This window comes from Bos grunniens, chromosome 16 (assembly GCF_055505025.1).
Source record: "Bos grunniens cultivar Pamir isolate PY7600 chromosome 16, Bosgru_T2T1.0, whole genome shotgun sequence".
NCBI classification, from domain to species: Eukaryota; Metazoa; Chordata; class Mammalia; order Artiodactyla; family Bovidae; genus Bos; species Bos grunniens.
In genome coordinates, this window is record NC_141180.1 from 16,318,535 (window position 1) to 16,342,408 (window position 23,874).

Genomic DNA, 23,874 nt, shown 5'->3' on the forward strand with positions numbered 1-23,874 from the left:
ACAGAGGATGAGATGGCTGGATGGCATCACTGACTCGATGGACATGAGTCTGAGTGAACTCCAGGAGTTGGTGGTGGACAGGGAGGCCTGGTGTGCTGTGATTCATGGGGTCACAAAGAGTCAGACACAACTGAGCAACTGAACTGAACTGAACAAGGAGATGGGTGGCTCATGCCCCAATAATCCCAAGTTACTGAAAGTTGTCAGCAAACCCCTTTAAAAGCAAAAAGTGAGGGAGCAAGGGTGGTTAGTTGTTGCAAACTTCTTGGTGTCAGATCTTTTGTTCTTCAGGCAGGACATGGTCAGGTTAACGATGTTCCTGTAAATCTCTACCAAACGAAAGTTATTCTCTGCCTGACAAGAAAGGGCAAGGTCCCAAGGCACAACTTTCACTCTCCAAGGTCCCAGTTCCTGGTTAAGAGGAGGCAGATCTCAATTGGCAGCTACTTCAGGGCCAGGCTCCCACACCCTGCCCAGCTGTCATCCCTGAGGGAGCCAGGCATCCAACCCAACTGGCCCTCAGTCTCCTGTGGCCGCCCAAATAGGGAAGACCAGGTCTCACAGACTGTTACCAGACAGACAGCCACTGCTATCAGGTTACAGAGACAGATATGAGGGAGAGGTTCCCCGCTGCCTCAAGGCCTGGACCAAGGCTAATGGAGGGCGTCAGTGAGGGCTGTGGAGCCCCACAGGACGTAATCCCCAGTCTGTTCCCCGGGCCCTCCAGCTCACCCACTGGCACAAGGCTGGCCCTCCTCCTTCTCTTGGAGGACCCGCAAGAGAAGTCCTAAATCTGTCTCTTACCTCACTCTCCACCTGATGACCACCACACCACTGACAGCTGGATGAATTGCTTCTGGACTAGTTCCTCATTGACAGTTACTTGTGGGCATGACCTTCTGTGGTGCTGACCAATAGCTGAGCAGGACAACTAATGGTCGCTCATTGACAACTGGCTGTTTGTGGGCAGGGACCACCGAGGCACTGACCAATGGCTGAGCAAGACTTGTTGCCTAGTAACAGGGTACCTGACTAATGAGGCATCGCAGTGACTGGCTGCTAAGGACTGTGCTTGTCCTGCTCTGTTACATTACCAAGTTAGGAGGAGAAGCAAATGGGAAGATGCAGGTCAAAGGGCCAAACTTTCAGTTATTAGATAAGTCTTGAGGATCTAATAATGTACAGCAAGGTGATTATAGTTAATAATATGCTATTGTATACTTGCATGCTTGAAAGGTGCTGAGAGCAGATCTTAAGCATTTTCACCATAAGAAATAAAGAAGAGTCAACTTTAATACAGGAAGCAATAGATATATTAATTAGCTTGATCTTGTGTAATTGTTCTACAATGTATATATACATAAAATCATCACCTTTTACACTTCAAATATATACATTTGTCAGTTACTTTTCAATGAAATTAGAAAACAAAACAATCAAACTGGTATGCTGATATTCTTTATTAAAAATGTCTTCCTACCATTAAAAAAAAATTATTCAACCTATGTGTTCAGGAACCCAGAGCTGAGAAATTAAAGTGATCAAGGTTGGGAAACACATTTATAATTCCTGTAAAAATGGAAAGCAAACACTGTCCAAAGCAGTGGTTCTCAACTTTGATTGTGGAGCTTTAAAAACAATGATGCCTCACATTCAGAGTATCTGCATTCACTGGACTGGGGTCCAATCTGCCATCTTAATTTTAAAGGCTCACTTGGTGATCCCAGTGAGTAGCAAAGATTGAGAACCACTGTCTGGAGAGATATAGCTTCAACATGGGCCACCCAGGATCCCCACCAAGCATGACTGAGAAAACAAAATTTGACAACATCCAAAGGAACAATCCACCAAGAACAGGCAGAAATAACAAAAAACAGAGTTAACGCCCCAAGAACTTTAAAGATAAAAGAATTATTTGTTATAGACTATATAATATTAAAATAATTAAAGATGAAAAATCCAAAAATATATAATGGAGGAAAATACAAGGAAAAAATAAAATTAGAAAGGATACATTCATTGATTTTAGAAACTCGATCAGTGAGTTAAACAGCAGATTAACAGACCTGTAGAGAAAAGTGGAAGGCCTCCCTGGTGGCTCAGTGGGAAAGAATCTGCCTGCAGTGCAGAATCTGTGGGTTGATTCCTGGGTCAGGAAGATCTCCTGGAGAAGGAAATGGCAACCCACTCCAGTATTCTTAAACCTGGAAAAACCCATAGACAGAGGAGCGTGGTGGGCTACAATCCGTGGGATTAAAATAAGAGTCAGCCATGACTGAGTGACTAAACGATAACAACAAAGAGAAAAGTGGAGATCTAGGTGGCTGTTATGGAGAAAATACCTAAAATGTGGCACTAAAAGATGAATGATTGGAATTACAACAGACAAACTGAATCATGCAGATAAATAATAAGATCAACATGTTCCTAATTCATGTTCCAAAAGAAGAGAAAAGAGAAGACAAGAATATTTTTAAAAATAATGAACAAACTAAAATACTTCAAACAATACAGAGAGAGACAGAGATGGAGAGAGAGAACAAAAGCGATACCAAGGAGCACAAAGCAAATGACGTAAAATGACGTAAACATTAACAATAGGTGAATCTGGATAAAAGGTCTAGGAGAGCTCCTTGTTACTATCTTTAGTTATGCAGCTTTTTTCTAAGTTTGAAACTATTTCCAAATAAAGTATGTATTAAATTTTTTATGAAATTATGGCTATTTTCCAGAATTAATGGGAAGCAAAAATTAGCAAATTTGAGTTTCAAGCAGGATAAGTAAAATTAAACCTATACCTTAAATACATCACACTGGAAACTATAAAATATGAAAGGCAAAGAAAGTGTTTTAAAAGTTATCAAAGAAAAGATAAATTACCTATAAAAAACAAATCAAAGCCATAATGAGATATTGTCTCACACCTGTTAGAATGGTTATTATTGAAAAGACAAAGAATAGCAAGTGTTGGAGAGAATATGAAGAAAAGGGAAGCCTACAGTATTGGTAGGACTATAAATTGGTGAGGCCACCATGGAAAACAGTATGCAGGTCCCTCAAAGAACTAGAACTATTATATAACTCAGCCATTCCATTCTGGGTATCTAAAGAGCACCAAAAAGCTAATTCAAAAAGGTATATGCACCTCTATGTTCAGTGTAGGTTTACATATAATAGCCAGGATATGGGAACAACCTAAATATCTATAAATGGATAAAGAAGATGTAGCATATATACACATTAGAATATAACTCAGTCATAAAAAAGAATGAAATTCTGCCGCTTGTGACAACATGAATGGACCTTGAAGGTATTATACTAAGTGAAATAAGTCAAATACGATTTCAATTCTATGTGAAACCCAAAAACCCAAAACAAATGAACAAACAAAATAAAATAAAAACAAACTCAGGTTGTATGACAAATGCATCTCAAGTTTCTAAGAACTGCCAAACTGTTGTCCAGAGTGGTTTGTTACCTGATATTCCCACTGGCAACACATGAGCATTCCAGTTATGCCACATTCTTGCCAACACTTGATACTGTCAGTGAAAGGAAATGTTTAACATATCAATTTAGAAAGACACGTTTCTTTTTTAAAAAATATTTGTTTGTTTATTTGGCTGTATAAGGTCTTAGTGGTGGCATACAGGATCTTTGTTGCATCATGTGGAGCCTTTTACTGATAGAAGATTAGCCCACTAGAGATCAGATTAGTGGTTACCAGAGGGGAAGGAGCTTGGGGGGGTGGAAGAAATGGGTGAAAGACGTCAACTGCGAATGGTAATGGATAGTAAATAGACCTGTGATAGTGATCATTTCATAGTGTATATACACTATGTCGAGTTACAATGCTATATACCTGAAACTTATACAACAATCAAAACAATATTATAAAGACAAGTATATTGATAATGAAACAACAATTAGACTCGACAGGTTTCTCAACAGCAACCGCTTGGAGCATTTTCAGAGCTCACCTTATCTTCTACTGAGTCTAAGATCATAATACTTTTTCTCAGCTGCCACATACTCTGTCCTAATTGAGGGAGAAGACTGAACTGAGCTCAGCACTATCAATGACTTCATTTGGAAGAGACCAGGACAACAGCAGATGGAAGCAGTGGCATCAAATTTCTTGCTAATTATGGTGCCCTTGGAAATTCGTTGGGCATTAACTATCCAGATGAAGAAACAGAAGTACTACAGAATCTCATCCACTATTCATTCCCTTCTTATCCAAGGACAAGCTTAAAAGAAACTCGTTTTTCTACGGGACTTCCCTGATAGTCCAGTGGTTAATAATTCTCCTTGCAATGCAGGGGACTCAGGTTCAGTCCCTGGTCGGGGAACTAAGATCCCACGTGCTGTGGAGCAGCTCAGCATGTGCACTGTGACTACCGAGCCCATGAGCTCTCGAGCGTGTGTGCCTCCACCAGAGCCCATGAGCCACAATAAAAGGCTCCACACGATGCAACAAAGATCCTGTGAGCCACCACTAAGACCTTACACAGCCAAATAAACAAATAAATACTTTTTAAAAAAGAAACGTGTCTTTCTAAATTGATATGTTAAACATTTCCTTTCACTGACAAGATCTAGTGTTGGCAAGAATGTGGCATAACTGGAATGCTCATGTGTTGCCAGTGGGAATATCAGATAACAAACCACTCTGGACAACAGTTTGGCAGTTCTTAGAAACTTGAGATGCATTTGTCATACAACCTGGCAATTCTACTTTTTAAGTATTTGTCCAAAAGAAGGAAGCACACATCCACATGAAGACTTGGACATGAATGTTCATAGAAACTTTTTTCATAATCATCCAAAACTAGAAACAATACAAATGTTCATCAACAGATAAGTGAATTATATAGTATATCTATACAATGGAATATTACTAGGTATTAAAAAGGAACAAACTACTGATATACATAATTGTGAGGGTGAGTCTCAAAAACATCATGCTAAGGAATAAGCAAAAGGCCCATAGTTCATACTTCATGAGTCCTTTTATGTGAAACTTTGGAAAAAACAAATCTAGCCTATAGTAAGGGCAAAGAGATGATACTTCCCTAGAGCCATGCGGGAGGGTGGTTGATGGGGAAGGGAGGGACACGGAGGAAATTTGGGACTGATGGAAATGTTCTCCATTTTTAGTGTAATGATGGTAACATGAGTACATACATTTGTCAAAACTCATAAAACTGTACACTTGAGATGGGTGCATTATATGTAAATTACACCTCAATAAAGCTGATTTTTAAAATTTATTTCCTCTTGCCAAAAACATTTTCAGCTGTTTTCCCACACATACTTATCATTTTCTCATGACATGCTCTTCCTACACTTTCTTCTCTTTGTTGACTTTATCATTGTCTCACTTTTGAAATATGACTTTTCCCTATCTTAAGGCTAGGTCATTAAATTGAGGTTATTTTCTTTTTGCTCTAAAAAGTAGGATATGATGGAGAGATTGTGGTATAAAGAAGAATTTTAGAGTGCTCAAATCCCAGATTTACCGATTATTAGCTATGTTATTTTAAGCATTAGTTAAACAGTCTGAAATAGATGGAAGCTGCTGTATAACACAGGGAGCCCAGCCTGGCACCCACTGATACCTTAAGTGGATGGGATACGGGTGGGAAAGAGGTTCAAGAGGAGGGGATATATAATTATAACTGATTTCCAGCTGATGTACGGCAGAGACCACCGAAGCACTGTAAAGAAATTATCCTCCAGTAAAATAAAAAATTGCACTGCAAAAAAAAATCTTACTATGAAAAGTCAGCCAAACTCAACAATGTGTTTAGTGATACAATAAAAATTATGAATTACATAAAAACTAATGCATTCCATTTGAGAGTATTCTCTTTATGTGATAATATGGAAGCTGATCACAAACAACTGCAACGGTATACTAGGTACACTGGTTATCTAGGGGAAAGTTCTGCAGAGAATGTCTGCACATTGAAGAAACTCAAGAGTTACTAATAGAAAAGAAACATGTTTGGGCTCAGTTTTGTAAAGATATGTATTAGACAGCCAGACTTGCCTATTTTTCTGAAATATATTTGTCAAGTTAATAATCTTAGTATTTCCAAACAAGGAAGCAACACACCATATTTTCCAGTAGTAGATGACTGAAAAGTCAAAATAAACATTAGAAGCATAAAAGGACAGTTTTCACAGATTATGTCATGTTTCATAATTTAACAACTATTATCCACGCAGCAGGTAATTATTGCTCATCTGCTCAAAATGATTACCAAACACCTGATGGAACTGATAGAATGCTTAAAATTTTTATACTCCATCAAGATCCATGCATAGTATATATGGAATTTAGAAAGATGGTAACAATAACCCTGTATACAAGACAGCAAAAGAGACACTGATGTATAGAACAGTCTTTTGGACTCTGTGGGAGAGGGAGAGGGTGGGATGATTTGGGAGAATGGCATTGAAACATGTATAATATCATGTATGAAATGAGTCGCCAGTTCAGGTTCAATGCACGATACTGGATGCTTGGGGCTGGAGCACTGGGACGACCCAGAGGGATGGTATGGGGAGGGAGGAGGGTTCAAGATGGGGAACACATGTATACCTGTGGCAGATTCATTTTGATATATGGCAAAACCAATACAATATTGTAAAATTAAATAAAATAAAATTTAAAAAAAGATCCATGCATAGGAAATTCATGGAACCAGAAACCATTCATTGAAAGATAGTTTAAATTTAATATTATTTTACAGGGCTTCCCTGGTGGCTCGGACGGTAAAGAGTCTGCCTGCAATGCAGGAGACCTAGGATTGATCCCTGGGTCAGGAAGACTTCCTGGAGGAGGAAATGGCAACCCACCCCAGTATTCTTGCCTGGGAAATCCCAAGGACAGAAGAGCCTGACAGGCTCCAGTCCATGGGGTCAAAAAGAGTCAGACACGACTGAGCAAATAACACTTTCACTTTTCATTTTTACAGGATAAATTGTTGGAACTGGCCACTAATGAAGAATTGACGGTGAATTTTTAAAATATTACATCACTTGCTTTGTTTTTAAAAAGCATTAAAAATGAATATCTTTAGACCTTCACTGGTGGCTCAGTGGGAAAGAATCCACCTACCAATGCAAGAGACATGGGTTCAATCCCGGTCCAGGAAGATCCCACAAGCCGCAGAGCAGTAACTAAGCCCATGTATCAAAACTGTTGAGCCTGTGCTCTAAAGCCCAGAGGGCACAACTACTGGCCCATGTGCTGCAGCTACTGAAGCCCACACGCCCCAGAGCCCGTGCTCCACAGCAGGAGAAGCCACCAGGGTAAGAAGCCCACGCACATATCTACAGAGCAGCCCCACTCGCCCCAACTAGAGAGGGGCCCACCCAGCAATGAAGACCCAGCACAGCCAAAAATAAAATTAATTAATTAATTAACTCTTTTAAAAAGTGAGTATCTTCAGGTGGTGAAAGTGCTTTAAAACCTCTTCCCCTATTCCTATTAGCATACCTCTAGAAACTGGCTTTCTCTATTACGATGCTATTAAAACAAACATTAAGTTTGAGCAAGCTGTTCAACCTAGATGGGATAAAGTAGCAAGCAAGAAGCAAGTTGGTCATAGTAAAAACCTTTTAAATGGATATACATAGTGGAAATAAAATGTACATGTATAGGACGTTGAATATAGAGATTCACTGTATCCTTCATAAATGTTTTAACACAATTGTAGGATACAGTAATAGCAATCTCTATATTAACCATCTATATACATTAATCATATACACATATGCTTTCAATAAACAACATATGTAGTTTTGGTAACTCTGTTTTTCTTTTTATTCTGTGTGATGTTTGTTCTGTTTATATTTACATAGACACATAGACCAATGGAAAAGACTAGAAAGCCCAGAAACAAATCACGCAAACACAGTCAAATGATCTTGGGGACTTCCCTGATGGTCTAGGGGTTAAGACTTGCACTCCCAATTCAAGAGGTACAGGTTCGATTCCTGGTCAGGGAACTAAGATTCCACATGCCGCATGGGGTGGCCAAAAAAAAAAAAAGTGATCTTTGACAAGCATGCCCAAGATTATACAATAGGGAGGAGATAATCTCGTCAACAAATAATGTTAGGAAAACTGGATATCTACAAGCAAAACAATGAAACTGGACCCTTAAACCATACACATACACACATACAAAATCTTCAAAATAGATTATAAAGACTTAAATTTAAAGCCTGAAACTATAAAATCTCTAGAAGGAAAAGCTTTATGATATTAGTCTTGGCAATAATTTCTTGGATATGACATCACAAGCTCAGGCAAAAATAGCAAAAAGAGACAAGTGTTCTGTTTATATTTATTTTAAAAACATTTAAATTTGTATTTGTTGATCTGGTTATATCTGTTGAACTACTTATTTTTAAAATAATCTTCTGATTTCAATGTTTTTTGTTCATTTTTAATACAATAATTTTCATCAAATTTTACAAAATTATGTGTATGATGATTTAGTAACTTAAGTTGGACCTTCCTCACAGATAGTTTGAAACTTTTTTAGAGTCTCTGTATAGACTCTGTAAATAAAGGGGCTTCCCTGATAGCTTAGTCGGTAAAGAATCCACCTGGACTGGGAAGATCTCCTGAGGAGGGATAGGCTACCCCACTGCAGTATTCTTGGGCCCCCCTGGTGGTTCAGCTGGTAAAGAATCCACCCGCAATGCGGGAGACCTGGGTTCAACCTCTGGGTTAGGAAGATCCCCTGGAGAAGGGAAAGGCTACCCACTCCAGTATAATGCTTAAATTTAATCTCTAGAAGGAAACGCTTATGACATTAGTCTTGGCAATAATATCTTGGATATGACATCAAAAGCTTAGGCAAAAATAGCTTACAGACTCCAGGAGTAAAGCTAGTGCTTCATCCTGCACTTTTCCTCAGTTTAAGTTTTAGGAGTGACCTTTGATTCTGAACATTTGCTGATGTTTATCTAGGATAATGGGGAAAGCAACATGGAGGAATTCTGAGAAAAAAAAGTGTGGTTTTACAAGGACCTACTGTGTAGCACATGGGCTTCCCCAGTGGCTCAGCGATAAAGAATCCTCCTGCAATGCAGGAGGTGTTGATTTGACCCCCGGGTCAGGAAGACCCCTGGAGTAGGAAACGGCAATCCACTCCAGTATTCTTGCCTGGAAAATCCCATAGACAGTGGATATAGTCCATGGGGTTGCAAAGAGTCAGACACAACTAGGCCCGTGCGCACACACACTATGCTGTACAGCTGAAACTAACACAACATTATTAATCAACTATATGCCAATATAAAATTAAAAGTTTTCAACAAGGTGGGGTGGGTTGGGGGGGGAACTGTTGGGACACGTGCACACAAAGTGTGGTTTTAGCAAAGTAACCACGGGTCCAGCAGGAAGTTTCCTGCTCTTTAGACTGTGCTGCCACCCTGTGGCCATTCTTCTCACGACCCCAAACTAGAAGATTCATCCTTTGCTACAGTGTGCTAAGTCGCTTCAGTGGTGTCCAGCTCTTTGTGACTCTGTAGACCACAGCTCAGTCCACCAGGCTCCTCCATCCATGGGATGCTCCGTGCAAGAGTCAGTCCAGTTCTTTGTGACCCTGTGGACTATCGCCTGCGAGGCTCCTCTGTCCATGGAATTCTCCAGGCAAGAATACTGGAATGGGTTGCCATTCCCTTCTCCAGGGGATCTTCCCAACCCAGGGACTGAACCAGGGTCTCCTGCATTGCAGACAGGTTCTTTACCATCTGAGCCACCAGGGAAACCCATATATGTGTATGTATAAATATGTACAAACATATATATGGGATATATATATATATATCCCTTTCCTCTCAACCCTAACATTTCTCTCTTTCCAACTAATTCTATACTGAACTTCATTAAATCCACTGAATACGCCGCTCTTATTTATTTCAAGCTTACTCTTTTTCTTCAGTTTCTTTTTAAAGTAGTTTTAAGTAGTCTGTACTGCTATATGAATGTGGGCATTATTATTCAGTGTCAGCCAAACTGCAATGAAAGCAATGAATTAATTGGGCACAGTACATTCAAATTAAAGTAAAATATTTTAGCAATAAAATAGAGATTACTTTACTTCTTGCCATCCAAAGAAAATGTCACCTTATAAGCAGCAGCTAGCAACACATAAGCCATCTTGGATATATCCCAAACTAGGATGCCAGAATACAGATTAGAAACAAATCTTTGTTTACAACTAAACTAAGTAAAGTGTATTATTACATATATCAGTGTAGAAGAATTCAGCTTTTGTAAGCATTTTCATCATAATTTCATATTACTTTATATAGATAACACATAGCATAATTCATCTGACTAAAGATGAAACATTGCAAGTTAACAAAGACAGAAGAAAGAAGTCTATCTGGGAATCTAGATGTTTCTACAACCCTCCTTCCTTCCTATAAATCTCAACTCAGCAATAATAATTGTGAGCAGAGACCCAATGATCAAGGATTTTGTTTCTCTGTGATTAAATTCAGTTTTAAAAGTCATTCTGTGCAATCTAAATGAAGTTTTGCAAAGTCAATCTCCTTTAAGAGTTTTCCAAACAGGTATTTTAAAAACTGTAATTTAAAAATGGTGATTCATGCAAAAGAACAAAATTGGATACTTGTATCATCGTATTAACAAAAAATCAACTCACAATGGATTAAAGACTTACGTGTGAAAGCTTAAACTGTAAAACTACTAGAAGAAAACACAGGGGGAAAGCTTCTTGACATTAATCTTGGCTATAATTTTATGTTTGTGACACCAAAAGTGCAGGCATCAAAAATAGACAAGTGGACCTGTATCAAACAGGAGCACAACAAAAGAAAAAGGGTAAAAAAACAACCTACAGGATGGCAAGAAATATTTGCAAACAACATATCTGATAAGGGATTAATGTCCAAAATGTATACGGAACTTATACAACTTGACAGCAAAAACTAAAACAAAACATTCTGACTTAAAAAAAGGAGGGGGGGCAAAAGACCTGAAGAGACTTTTCTCAAAAGACATACAAATGATCAACACGTATATGAAAAGGTGCTCAAGCATTATTCATCATCATGGAAATGCAAATCAAAACCACAGTGAGATATCACCTCACACCTGTTAGGATGGCTATCAAAATGGCAAAAGATAACAAATGTTGATGAAAATGGGGAAAAGAGAAACATCATCTGCTGTTGGAGGGAATGCAATCTGATACAGCCATTATAAGAAGGCAGTACAGTGGTTCCTCAAAAAATTAAAAATAGAACTACCACATGATCCAGCAATCCCACCTCTGGATATTCATCCAAAAGTATCAGAGTCAGGATTTCAAAGCGATACCTGTACTCCCTTACATTCATTGCAGAATTATCATCACAACAGTGATGATATGGAAATAACCTAAATGTCCATCGGCAAATGAATGGTTAAAGAATGTGGTATATACATGCAATGGAATATTATTCAGCCTTTAAAAAGGAAACCCTGCCATCTGCCAGAACATGGATGAATCTGGAGGGCATTATGTTAAAAGAAATGAACCAAATACAGAAAGACAAACACTGCTTACACATGTGAGATGACTGATATGTTAATATTCTTTATTATGATTATTTCACAATGTACAAGAACATCAAAAGATCAAGTTATATATACTAAATATACACAATTTTATTTGTCAGTTACACCTCACTAGACCTGTCTTAAAAACTGACTGCCTAATTGGGATTGCCTATTTCTCAAATTACCCTAAAATGCAATTGATAAATATACTAGTGGATAGAGGCTCATTTTTACGGTAATATTTTTAAATGGAATATCATTTATTGAGACCAAATAAAAGGTAAACTTAGAGGATCAACTTTTGGTTTTATATTTACCAGTTCATTGAGTTAGGAGGTGAAAATAGAGGCAGGAAGTAGGGACACAAAGGCAAGACCAGTGGCCAATGATGTGGAAGGAATGGGATTCAATAGAGTGAACAAGCATCAACGAAAGAAACTCTCACTGAAAATTAGCTAGCTGAGGAGGCAATGAATACGCTTGAGACCCATAAAAGGCACAAAAATCAACATGAAATATTTAAGCTAGAAGGAGCTCTCAAGAGGAGAAGAAGGGAAAGGACTGTTGCTGTTGTGGAGACTGGAAGCTTGACCATAAAAAACAAAACTGGGTGGTGATGCTGCTGCAGGAAGTCTTCTGGGTGCTTCCATCATCCCTGACAGTTATTTTTAGCACAGTGTATACATACATATATTTTAACATAGTATACATGCTTTGGTCACCTAATATGAAGAACTGACTCACAGGGAAAGACCCTGATGCTGGGAAAGACTGAAGGCTGAAGAAGAAGGGAACAACTGAGGATGAGATGGTTGGATGGCATCACCGACTCAATGCACATGAGTTTGAGCAAACTCCAGGAGTTGGTGACAGACAGGGAAGCCTGGCGTGCTGCAGTCCATGGGGTCGCAAAGAGTCGGACATGACTGAGCGACTGAACTGATACATGCTGAAGGACTTTGGGTGGCAACTAATGGAAATACGTAACAGTGATCACCACACAGTCCTTCAAGCGGGCTGAGGAAGAGGATTGTGAGAATAATGAGAGTGAGCACAGTGACTCATGACTGTCAACACATAAAGTGTCCTAGGAGACGGTGTGGAGATGGAGGGGGTGGAGGGGAAGCAAGGAGAGGGACGAGGTGCTCTTGCAGCTGATCCAGGGGGCAAAGCTTGTCTTAACACTGGAGGCGACCACAAACGTATCAATAGCAAGAGTATCCCAGGGAATGTGTAAGAGGAGGGAAACTGCTAGCACGTAGTAACCCAGGTTTGACAGAAGTATAGAGCTCCTCCCTGCTCCAGGGGCAGCGGGGCTATTAGTAGAAAGCGCCTCCCTTTGGGGAAGTCAAGTCTCTGCTCCCTTCGCAGGGGCCTCCCTCTCACAGAAGGCAGAGCCTCCCAAGGAGGGGCTCTGGCACCACCACAGGTAAAGAAACCAACAGACGTTGTCCACATCCCAAGACCGGCTCCTATTTTAGATCAGAACAAAGGCTCTGAGCTCAGAATTTGATGCTCACAGCCAGAAGGAGAAAAAAACCCAGCATGTTCACTTAAACAGTAAGATATTACGCTTTTATCCAGAATGGAATATGCATTCATGTATATTTTCATCTTCGGAACAGGTGGTTTGAAATGCAAATAAAGTAATAAGTGTCAGAGCCGTATCCTAGCAGTAGCTACTTTGCAAACGTTACCATGGCACCAATTCAACAGTGTTTTTAGACGCAGCCACACCTCGGCAAGGTCTTTCTAACTCAGGACAGCCAAGTTCAAAGGAACTAACGGACGCAAACTGCAAAAAGAGTTCTGAACCGATACAGGAGGTGAATCTTAACAACACAGTTGGCCTCTGAAACGACTACTTGAAACAGGGCATGAGACTTGAAGGGGGAAAGAGAGGAAACGGACCAACTCCTAGAACACCTGGAATGTGATCCGAGCGTGGAGACAAAATGATGGTAATTATAACTGCTAACACTTGTTTTTAGCTGCTAACAGATTGCGCACAGATTGGGAAGGGCAGACTCCATTTTCCAACTACTCCGGTGCAAACTGTGCTTTACCAGTACTCACTAAATCCTGGCTCAGTGAAGGGAAAGCAGACTGTCCTCGTGTATGGATCATCGGTGTTAAACTAAGGAAGGCTATCCTCCCACAGCCGTAGCCCAGGGGGCCACTCACAAGGAGTGGAGACCGGGAGCTGGGTTCTGCAGCTCTCCACTTCCTACCGCCAGGAGATCTGCTCAGCTGAGGGCGGCATGCATTTATTTCTCAAGTGCGGACAAAGCAGAAGGAAGAGAACTGGGGGATGGGGACACAGGATGGTGGGGAAACAAGTCTTAGCCAACTCGGCCTGTGAACCAATCAAGGTTCCTGAGGTAGTCCAGGGGCTGAACAGGGCAGGTCTCAAGCTGGTTAGGGGAAAAGGAAAGGCCAGATACCAAAAGTTAACACAAGACAGTCTGTCCTCAGCAGCAAATGGCTGATATAAACCACAAATCCTGTAAGAGTTCAAAGCGGGGGGAATTCTTTCCTGCTTCCCCTTCAGATAAGGGTGATTAAAGATCTTCTGAAAAAGTGAAGACGTGCCAATAGGGAGCCACGGTTGGCTGGCCCTGAAAGCCATCAGCAACAATGAGGCTCCAAACTCCCATCATTACCTATAAAAGCCACTAGTCTTCAAGATCCCCTTTAAGACAGTAATGATGCATCATTCGTGGCTAAGATAGCCTAGCGGAGGGATGCAAAGGAAGGATGCTTAAAAAAGCAATCAGGACTTTCCATACCACCTTTATCTTGAAAACCCAAAGATTCCTCCTTACCAGAAGGGTAATTCTGGGATTATTACATACGCAGATCTCCATACCCTCTTCCGCCCCAAAAAAGTAAAGGCAGAAAAGGGCCTCTTGGTACTGCTTCCGTAACGTTTTAGCCAAATCAATCCGTAAATTTTCTGTGGGTGAGTAGACATTGTAATTTGAGTTATAACCTGGATATCGGGTGTACCACCCAACGGCAGACCACACTCAGCGCACAATATTCAAAAGAAAGTGAGACTTTGGGCTTGGTTTTGGCAAGTTTTGATATTCTTAGGTCCAGTCTCATGTGTAAGGCTGAGAGAGGCACAGACCCAAGGAGAAAACAATGCTCAGGATCAAGCAGGAGACGGTGTCAGGTTCTAGGTGATCGGTCCATTGCCAAGGGTTAATCAGGGGAAGAGTCAGGATCCCAAGGAAAACCTTCGCACGGTGTAAGAAGCCTTGGAGCAGGAAAATATAGCACTAAGGAGCCATCTGAGGCAAACACCTAATCCTATGGACCAAGTGTCAGAGGTCAGGAGAAATCTGGAATTTGATGCATATGTGGTGCCCAGAGTCAGTGCAGAGACATCAGCCATTAGGCTAATGGTGACATGAGTAAAGTCACATCCCACCAACAGCTGGACGGATGCTCCTAAAGTATTTTCTGCCCAGGAAGGGATTAGTAAAGGACCTCTGCAGGTTTCGGCCTGGAGATCAGGCCGTTTCAAATACAGCAATGACTGAGGGGACCTGGGTTGAGAAGACAGAAGTTGATCAGACTGCTTCTATAGGAGAGGCTGGAATAAACACTTTTGAAGTGATAAATTTCGAAAAGTGAGAAATTAACTTTGTTGCAATGGTCAGTTTGTCCTTTTCAAATTTTCTGCTTTATCTATTTTGCTGCCTGGACAAAGTGGTAAATGTAAAAAACATACATAGTAGAAGAAACTATGGGGAATCCTTAAACTCCTCTTTGATGCAGAAGTCTTTCCTAAATACAATAGTAAAAAAAAAAAAATCATAATATTAATTAGACCACATAAAATGTAAAATTTGGTTCAATTAAAAATACCATCAGCATAATTAAAAGGCTCTATAAAGCAGGTAAAATATTAACAAAAAATATGACAGCTAATGCTCTTGATACATAAGTTACTGCAAACAAACCTCAAACAAAAAGTGGTAAAGAATCATACATCTTTCACAGAAGAATAAATACTACAGATCAATAAGCATGTAAAAAGGTACTACGTTTTCACCAGGAATGAAAAGGTACAAAACATAACCATAAAGAGATACTGATGTTCACTTCTTAAACTGACAAAGGGCATATTAATAATAAAACTGGGAGAGTTTCTTTTGTACAAACACATAATAGTTGCAAAATAAAGTTACTTTAAAATGTTTCTATGTTATAATGCCCTTGGTTGCTGCTTGAGAACAATAATACTGAAGGAATATTTTTGTAAAGGAAAAATCATTACTTAAAATTTCAACTTTGAGGGCTTTACATCCACGACATTATTTATTTGCAATATCCTGAAGGATCATATTTGCTCTCTAGAACAGGAAAGTTTCCAAAATGCTCTAACAAGACCCACCTACTGGAGATAAAACTCTCAAATGTCAATGAATTAGGGTCCACAGCCCATAGAACACTCAAGCATTCCTTCTCCAAGAAGTCTCTACCACTAAATAAAATAGATCCCAAGGTCTTAGTCCCTGCCAAAGGATAACCACCTCCTACTTATGGCCAATGATTTGAAGAAATAGGTGATTTTACATGCAAGCACACTCAAAACCTCCATACAGTATATTAGATACTTTCATAGTCAGCAAGAAACAAAGAAGAACAATATTATGAACAAAATGTAAAACCCTTGCTGTGTCTTTGGACTCTAATAAATCAGAACCAACTATACAACCTGGGGGATTCATACTATTACTACTGAGCTAAAATGTCACTTCAGTTCAGTTCAGTCGCTCAGTCGTGTCCAACTCTTCTCGACCCCATGGACTGCAGCACGCAAGGCCTCCCTGTCCATCACCAACTCCTGGAGTTTACCAAAACTGATTCCATTGAGTCAGTGATGCCATCCAACCATCTCACCCTCTGTCATCCCCTTCTTCTCCCACCTTCAATCTTTCCCAGTATCAGGGTCTTTTCCAATGAGTCAGCTCTTCGCATCAGGTGGCCAAAGTAATGGAGTTTCAGCTTCAACATATAAACACTCAGGACTGATCTCCTTTAGGATGGACTGGTTGGATCTCCTTGCAGTCCAAGGGACTCTCAAGAGTCTTCTCCAACACCACAGTTCAAAAAGCATCAATTCTTCGGCACTCAGCTTTCCAACTCTCACATCCATACACGACTCCTGGAAAAACCATAGCTTTGACTAGATGGACCTTTGTTGACAAAGTAATGTCTCTGCTTTTTAATATGCTGTCTAGGTTGGTCATAACTTTACTTCCAAGGAGTAAGCGTCTTTTAATTTCATGGCTACAGTCACCATCTGCAGTGATTTTGGAGCCCCAGAAAATAAAGTCTGCCACTGTTTCCACTGTTTCCCCATCTATTTCCCATGAAGTGATAGGACTGGATGCCATGATCTTAGTTTTCTGAATGTTGAGCTTTAAGTCAACTTTTTCACTCTCCTCTTTCACTTTCATCAAGAGACTCTTTAGTTCTTCTTCACTTTCTGCCATAAGGGTGGTGTCATCTGCATATCTGAGGTTATTGATATTTCTCCCGGCAATCTTGATTCCAGCTTGTGCTTCTTCCAGCCCAGCGTTTCTCATGAAGTACTCTGCATGTAAGTTAAATAAGCGGGGTGACAATATACAGCCTTGACATACTCCTTTCCCAATTTGGAACCAGTCTGTTGTTCCATGTCCAGTTCTAACTGTTGCTTCCTGACCTGCATACAGATTTCTCAAGAGGCAGGTCAGGTGGTCTGGTATTCCCATCTCTTTCAGAATTTTCCACAGTTTATTGTGATCCACACAGTCAAAGACTTTGGCATCGTCAGTGAAGCAGAAGTAGATGTTTTTCTGGAACTCCCTTGCTTTTTTGATGATCCAGTGGATGTTGGCAATTTGATCTCTGGTTCCTCTGCCTTTTCGAAAACCAGGTTAAACATCTGGAAGTTCACAGTTCACATACTGTTGAAGCCTTGCTTGGAGAATTTTGAGCATTACTTTGCTAGCGTGTGAGATGACTGCAATTGTGCAGTAGTTTGAACATTCTTTGGCATTGCCTTTCTTAGGGACTGAAATGAAAACTGACCTTTTCCAGTCCTGTGGCCACTGATGAGTTTTCCAAACTTGCTGGCATATTGAGTGCAGCACTTTCACAGCATCATCTTTCAGGATTTGAAATAGCTCAACTGGAATTCCATCACCTCCACTAGCTTTGTTCATAGTGATGCTTTCTAAGGCCCACTTGACTTCACATTCCAGGATGTCTGGCTCTAGTGTGGAGTGATCACACCCTTGTGATTATCTTGGTCATGAAGATTTTTTTGTACAGTTCTTCTTTGTATTCTTGCCACCTCTTCTTAATATCTTCTGCTTCTGTTAGGTCCATACCATTTCTGTACTTTATTGAGCCCATCTTTGCATGAAATGTTCCCTTGGTAGCTCTAATCTTCTTGAAGAGATCTCTAGTCTTTCCCATTCTGTTGTTTTCCTCTATTTCTTTGCACTGATCGCTGACAAGGCTGTCTTATCTTCCACTGCTGTTCTTTGGAACTCTGCATTCAGATGGGTATATCGTTCCTTTTCTCCTTTGCTTTTTGCTTCTCTTCTTTTCACAGCTATTTGTAAGGCCTCCTCAGACAGCCATTTTGCTTTCTTGCATTTCTTTTTCTTCAGGATGGTCTTGATCCCTGTCTCCTGTACAATGTCACAAACCTCTATCCATAGTTCCTCAGGCACTCTATATGATCTAGTTCCTTAAATCTATTTCTCACTTCCACTGTATAATCGTAAGGGATTTCTGAAAGGTCGTGGTTTTCCCTACTTTCTTCAATTTAAGTCTGAATTTTGCAATAAGGATGTCATGATCTGAGCCACAGCCAGCTCCTGGTATTGTATTTTCTGACTGTATAAAGCTTCTCCAACTTTGGGTGCAAAGAATACAATCAATCTGATTTTGGTGTTGACCATCTGGTGAAGTCCATATGTAGAGTCTTCTCTTGTGTTGTTGGAAGAGGGTGTTTGCTATAACCAGTGTGTTCTCTTGGCAAAACTCTATGAGCCTTTGCCCTTCTTCATTCTGTACTCCAAGGCCAAATTTGCCTGTTACTTCAGGTGTTTCTTGACTTCCTAACTTTTGCATTCCAGTCCCCTATAATGGAAAGGACATCTTTTTTGGGTGTTAGTTTTAAAAGGTGTTGTAGGTCTTCATAGAACTGTTCAGCTTCTTCAGCATTACTGGTAGGGGCATAGACTTGGATTACCATGCTATTGAATGGTTTGCCTTGGAAACAAACAGAAATCATTCTGTCATTTTGAGATTGCATCCAAGTACTGCATTTCAGACTCTTGTGTTGACTATGATGGCTACTCCATTTCTAGTAGTAGATATAATGATCATCTGAGCTAAATTCACCCATTCCAGTCCATTTTAGTTCACTGATTCCTAAAATGTCGACATTCACTCTTGCCATCTCTAATATGTACTGAGTACTTAATATGTATCAGGCACATAATAAAGCATTTTTTATTTATTCCATCATTCAATCCACAAGATAATCTTGCGAGGCAGGTTCTATTCTTATCCTCATTTCACAAAAAAAAAGAAAAAAAAAAGAAGCTGTGGCTCCCAGATGTTCTGTAACTTGCCAAAAGTAACAAAGCTGGTAATCGGCAGAGCCCAGATTTGAAATAAGGCAATCTGTTTCTAGAACTTGCACTGTTAACCCATTTGTTCTTCTGCCTCAGATTCTATCAAACAGACAAAGATGTTCTTGTGTCTTTCCCTTCTGTCTCCTCCCCCAGCATTTGTCTAATTCTCAGGATTAGTATCTTGAACTTTCACTATGGGTATACAGTAAATCACTATCTTTTAGAGTCAAAAGATGTTACCATGATTATTGTGCTACTTCCTCTAAAGAAAAATATGACTCGGCAAATTAAAGCGCTGTGTTTCATTTTTCCTGCACTGGTTTTATATGTCATTTCTCTTCTTTGTTTAGGGTTGCAGCTAGAAGACAATAAAACTAACAATGGAGCCCTTATATGAGGAATACTTGGCCAATCACGGAACGATAGTAAAACCTTATTACTGGCTGAGTTTCTCTCTCGATTGCTCTAATTGTCCTTACCATATTCGGACAGGTGAAGAAGCAAGAGTTCCCTACACAGAATTTTATCAGATTTTTGGATTCCCTTATGGGCCAACATATCCTCCAACGAAACACCTCACGTTCTATGAGCTAAAAACTTCTTCTGGAAGCCTGGTGCAAAAGGGTCATGCTAGCAGCTGCACTGGGAATGATACCCACCCGGAATCAATGTTATTTGAGGTGAACGGTTACTTTGACTCGGCCATACACAATAACGACTGCATCCGGCATATTATTCTGTACTCCAGCAACTCCCCGTGCAATGAAGCTAACCACTGCTGCATCAGCAAAATGTATAACTTCCTGGCAAAGTATCCAGACATCACTCTTAGTGTTTACTTTTCTCAGCTCTATCACACAGAGGCTGAATTTCCTGCCTCGCCGTGGAACCGCGAAGCTCTCCGGAGCCTGGCCAGTTTATGGCCACAGGTCACTTTGAGCCCGATAAGTGGTGGGATATGGTATTCTCTCCTCAGCAACTTTGTGAGTGGTGTCCAGGGAGCAAGTGTTTTCCAGCCCATTTTAACCGGGAGAGCTCTGGCGGACAGGCACAACGCGCATGAAATCAATGCCATAACGGGGGTGAAACCGTACTTCACCGATGTTCTTCTCCAGGCAGAAGAGAATCTGGACATAAAAGTTCAGGCAGCTTTGGAGGGCCACCCCCTAAACAGTGTCTTTCCCAGGCAGTCTTTTCAACTGACAAGCGGACAGCTGCAACCCAATCTGACCCTTGACCCCAGGGTTCCTGTCGTATTCGTGCTGGTGCCTTATAGAGACCTACCACCAATCCATGTAGGACCAAGCCCACATAAGCCCAGGAATATCATAAGGCATTTAAATGTGCCTCAAATATCATTCCAGGAAACCGGTGATCTCAGAAAGTCTCCCATTGGCATGCCAGTGGAGAGAGTAGAAATCACAGGACAGTTTGCAAGTAGCAAAGAAGCAGATGAAAAGAAGAAGAAGAAGAAGAAAGCAAAAAACTAAAATTTGCATTCTGACAACTGGTCAGGAGACCAAACTACTACCAGAGGACTTTGATAGGCAGCAGAAATCTGGAAACTTTCTCTCTCAGGTCTGATTCAAGACAGCGATAAACCAACACACTCAAAGCAAAACATGAATTATTTATTATCTCGACTATTACAAGGCTACATTATTTCTAAAATAATCCAAGATGTTTCCATAAACAACTTGTTCTCTCTCCTTTCCTTTGAAAGTGACAGTATCAAAATGGAGCCATTAGTAACTTGCTAATATTCTGATGTGGATAAGAAAATGTCATTATTCTACACTACCCACATCATCTTTCCACTAAAAAAGCCCATGGACTTTTAGCTTCCTAAATTTGTTTTGGTATAAAAAATTTACTGCAAAATTGGAAAACAGCCTGAGTTACTGACATTAAGTGCTGCTTGCAAAAGCAAACCAGTGATTTTCCATTAATTGTTAACTGTGGACAGAAGATTTTCGGCAGCTCATTTCCTTTTTTATATAAAGCGGTTCAAAATAGTTTGTGGGGAGAAAAGTTCTTTTGCTAATTGATTAGCTATAGCTACCAAAATTGACTTTTGAAACCAGTCACCTGCTCAGTTTGATCTTTCTTTCCAGAGCAGATGATAAAGGTGGGATAATACATGAGAGTCTCCAAAAGGCCTTCCATCACACACCACATAAAATCCAAGCCACTCTTACTGGCTTTCAAGGTTCCTCCTCTACCTTCCTGCCACCCTGTCGCATCAGCAAGAGTATCAGTTCCTGGAGGTCATACACTGTCTCTCCTCTTTGGTTTTCCCTTAGTGTTTAGCACAGTATTCAGACAAAAGGTGGAGAGGAAGTCCGTGAATCTCCGCTTCAGTAACTTAACCAATTACCACTCCCCAACATTCCTTTTCCATTCCAGCCAAGCAACTGCTTAGCCATACTGCAATGAATATCTTTTTTTTGTTGTTAGGATCCATTCTCCCTTTTTCTAATATAGCTTCCCAAAGCATAATTTGTTTTACTTCCCCTTTTCTGACCCCTTCTCTTAAAATCTTGTTCCAAACACACTTCTAAGAAGTGCTCCTTGACTAATCCTCTGAGCATGTACATTAAAGTGCTTTGTTTATGTTTAATTATATTTGCTGCCTCACTTCCCTCTTAGAAATGCATTACAAGAAAAATGTGCATTCATTTGTAACTTACTACTCAGTATGTTCTTAATATGTGTAAAAATTAATTCTAAGCTAGTAAGACAGTTTTGCCACTGGAAGAAAAAACTTAAAGCACATAATACCCCATGCAGAAGGAGGAAGGGAAAGTAGAAGTTAAGGGGAGAAAGAAAAGAAAAATGTTTAGAGAAGAAATCTCTATTGCAATTAAAATAAACACAAAATTTTAAAAGGAATTTGTACTGTTAACTTGAAATTTTTAATAGACTTATTAGAATATAATTATATTTTGGGTATACAGTAATTATTATTTAAAGAGGTACTGTTGAAGTTTATTATTAGTTTACATATGTCTACAGTCTGGGATGTAGAGTTTAAATAAAAAAGACCCCAGCATATGAGAAATTCAAGAGCTCTGATCATTATAAAAAAGATAGATCAGGTAGGTGACTCAGCTAATAACATCAGCAAGTCTGAAGGACCTGGGGACCCAGCTCTGAATCTTCCTGCCTTATGGGATCCTCCAAAAAAAAAAAATAGATTCAATTAATTACTATGAAATCTGTCTCCAAAGTGGTCAAGAAGACTACAGCATCAGTCAGGATACAAAGGATCCAGTTAGAAACATAGAGTGAAATCTATAATGGATTTGTATTTCAAATGTGAGCCTGGCTATCACAGTATGTAACAAAGGGGGAAATGCTGCCATAGAAAAGAAAGGAGCACTCGACAGTTAAATTTTTGTACTGGTTAGATAAGACTGGGGGGTAGAAAGAAGAATGTTACTGACAGATCATGAGTCCAGGCCAAGAGTCAAGCTTTAGACAAGGAACTGTTAAGACTGCATAAGGGAGACTCTGGAGAGTCTCTTGGACAGCAAGGAGATCAAACCAGTCAATTCCAAAGGAAATCAGCCACCGAATATTCATTGGAAGGACTGGTACTGAAGCTGAAGCTCTAATACTTCGGCCACCTGATGCAAAGAATCAATTCATTGGAAAAGACCCTGTTGCTGGGAAAGATTGAGGGCAAGAGGAGAAGGCGGTGGCCAAGGATGAGATGGTTGGATGGCATCACTGACTCAATGAACATGAGTTTGAGCAAACTCAGGGAGATAGTGAAGGACAGGGAAGCCTGGCATGCTATAGTCCATCGAGTCACAAACAGTTGGACACAATTTAGCGACTGAACAACAACAACAACAAAGACATAAGACCCTAGGCAAGTAGTCTCTATTTCCTCATCTGTAAAACAAGAGACATGAGCTAGCTCTAAAGTTCCCCGTGAGCTATTTTTGTTCTATGAGGGCACATATCACAGCAATAGCTCCATGCAGTGAGCTTTTACAGTGTGATGATCAAGTCTTCCTGCTCACCACACAATGGATTCTTATTTGTGGAGAGTAGATCAGAATGCTCCACCTTTCCTCAGCAAACTGGCAAAGGTGATAGCAAAGAATTATAACTGCCACCCCATCTATGGTAATCCCAATAAGGAAAATTCAAGTCAATGAATTAAAGGAACTAGTGGTGTGGTGATCTAAAAAAGGCAGGGGAGTAGATCCCAAGAAACTGATGAGAGTCAGGTTGGAGGGGGTGGGGGCGGCACAGGAAGGGGAGGGGAGCATTTCCTCCGTGAATTTAACATGGTTGAGGGCTTGGGTCTCACCATTGCAGGCTCAACCATGTACTCAGTCACTATAGAGAAAATGGATTTATAAATTAGTGGCAAACCTAGGTTAACAAAACTTCCAAGATTTACATATAAAAGCAGAAAGCTAATTGATTTCCAGTGAGATTTACAACTGGATATGCAACCAGCTATCCAAGCTTTGCAGCCTATATAGCCTCTCCATGTATATAAGCTACATGAGAAGCCAAACTATAATCAGAAGGTAGATTAGAGGAATTCATAATGTGATTCAAATATTTAGTGCTGTCAGACTTTGCTTGCCAGGGACAGACATC

General features: G+C 40.1%; 2 protein-coding genes across 3 annotated transcripts in view; one reads left to right on the plus strand and one right to left on the minus strand.

Annotated features, from left to right (window-relative positions):
- RGL1 (ral guanine nucleotide dissociation stimulator like 1) overlaps positions 1-23,874 on the minus strand; it is a 277,622-nt gene that overhangs the window by 244,929 nt on the left and 8,819 nt on the right. The window lies entirely within an intron of this gene.
- APOBEC4 (apolipoprotein B mRNA editing enzyme catalytic polypeptide like 4) lies at positions 13,306-22,143 on the plus strand. The gene is made up of 2 exons (XM_086343428.1): positions 13,306-13,560; positions 19,602-22,143. Exon 2 carries the CDS (start codon positions 19,632-19,634, stop codon positions 20,739-20,741), a length of 1,110 nt encoding a protein of 369 aa, XP_086199554.1. The 5' UTR covers positions 13,306-13,560; positions 19,602-19,631; the 3' UTR covers positions 20,742-22,143.

Bases quoted from the DNA above. Each gene is read 5' to 3' on its own strand.
- APOBEC4 (XM_086343428.1), top strand. From the start codon at position 19,632: ATGGAGCCCTTATATGAGGAATACTTGGCCAATCACGGAACGATAGTA.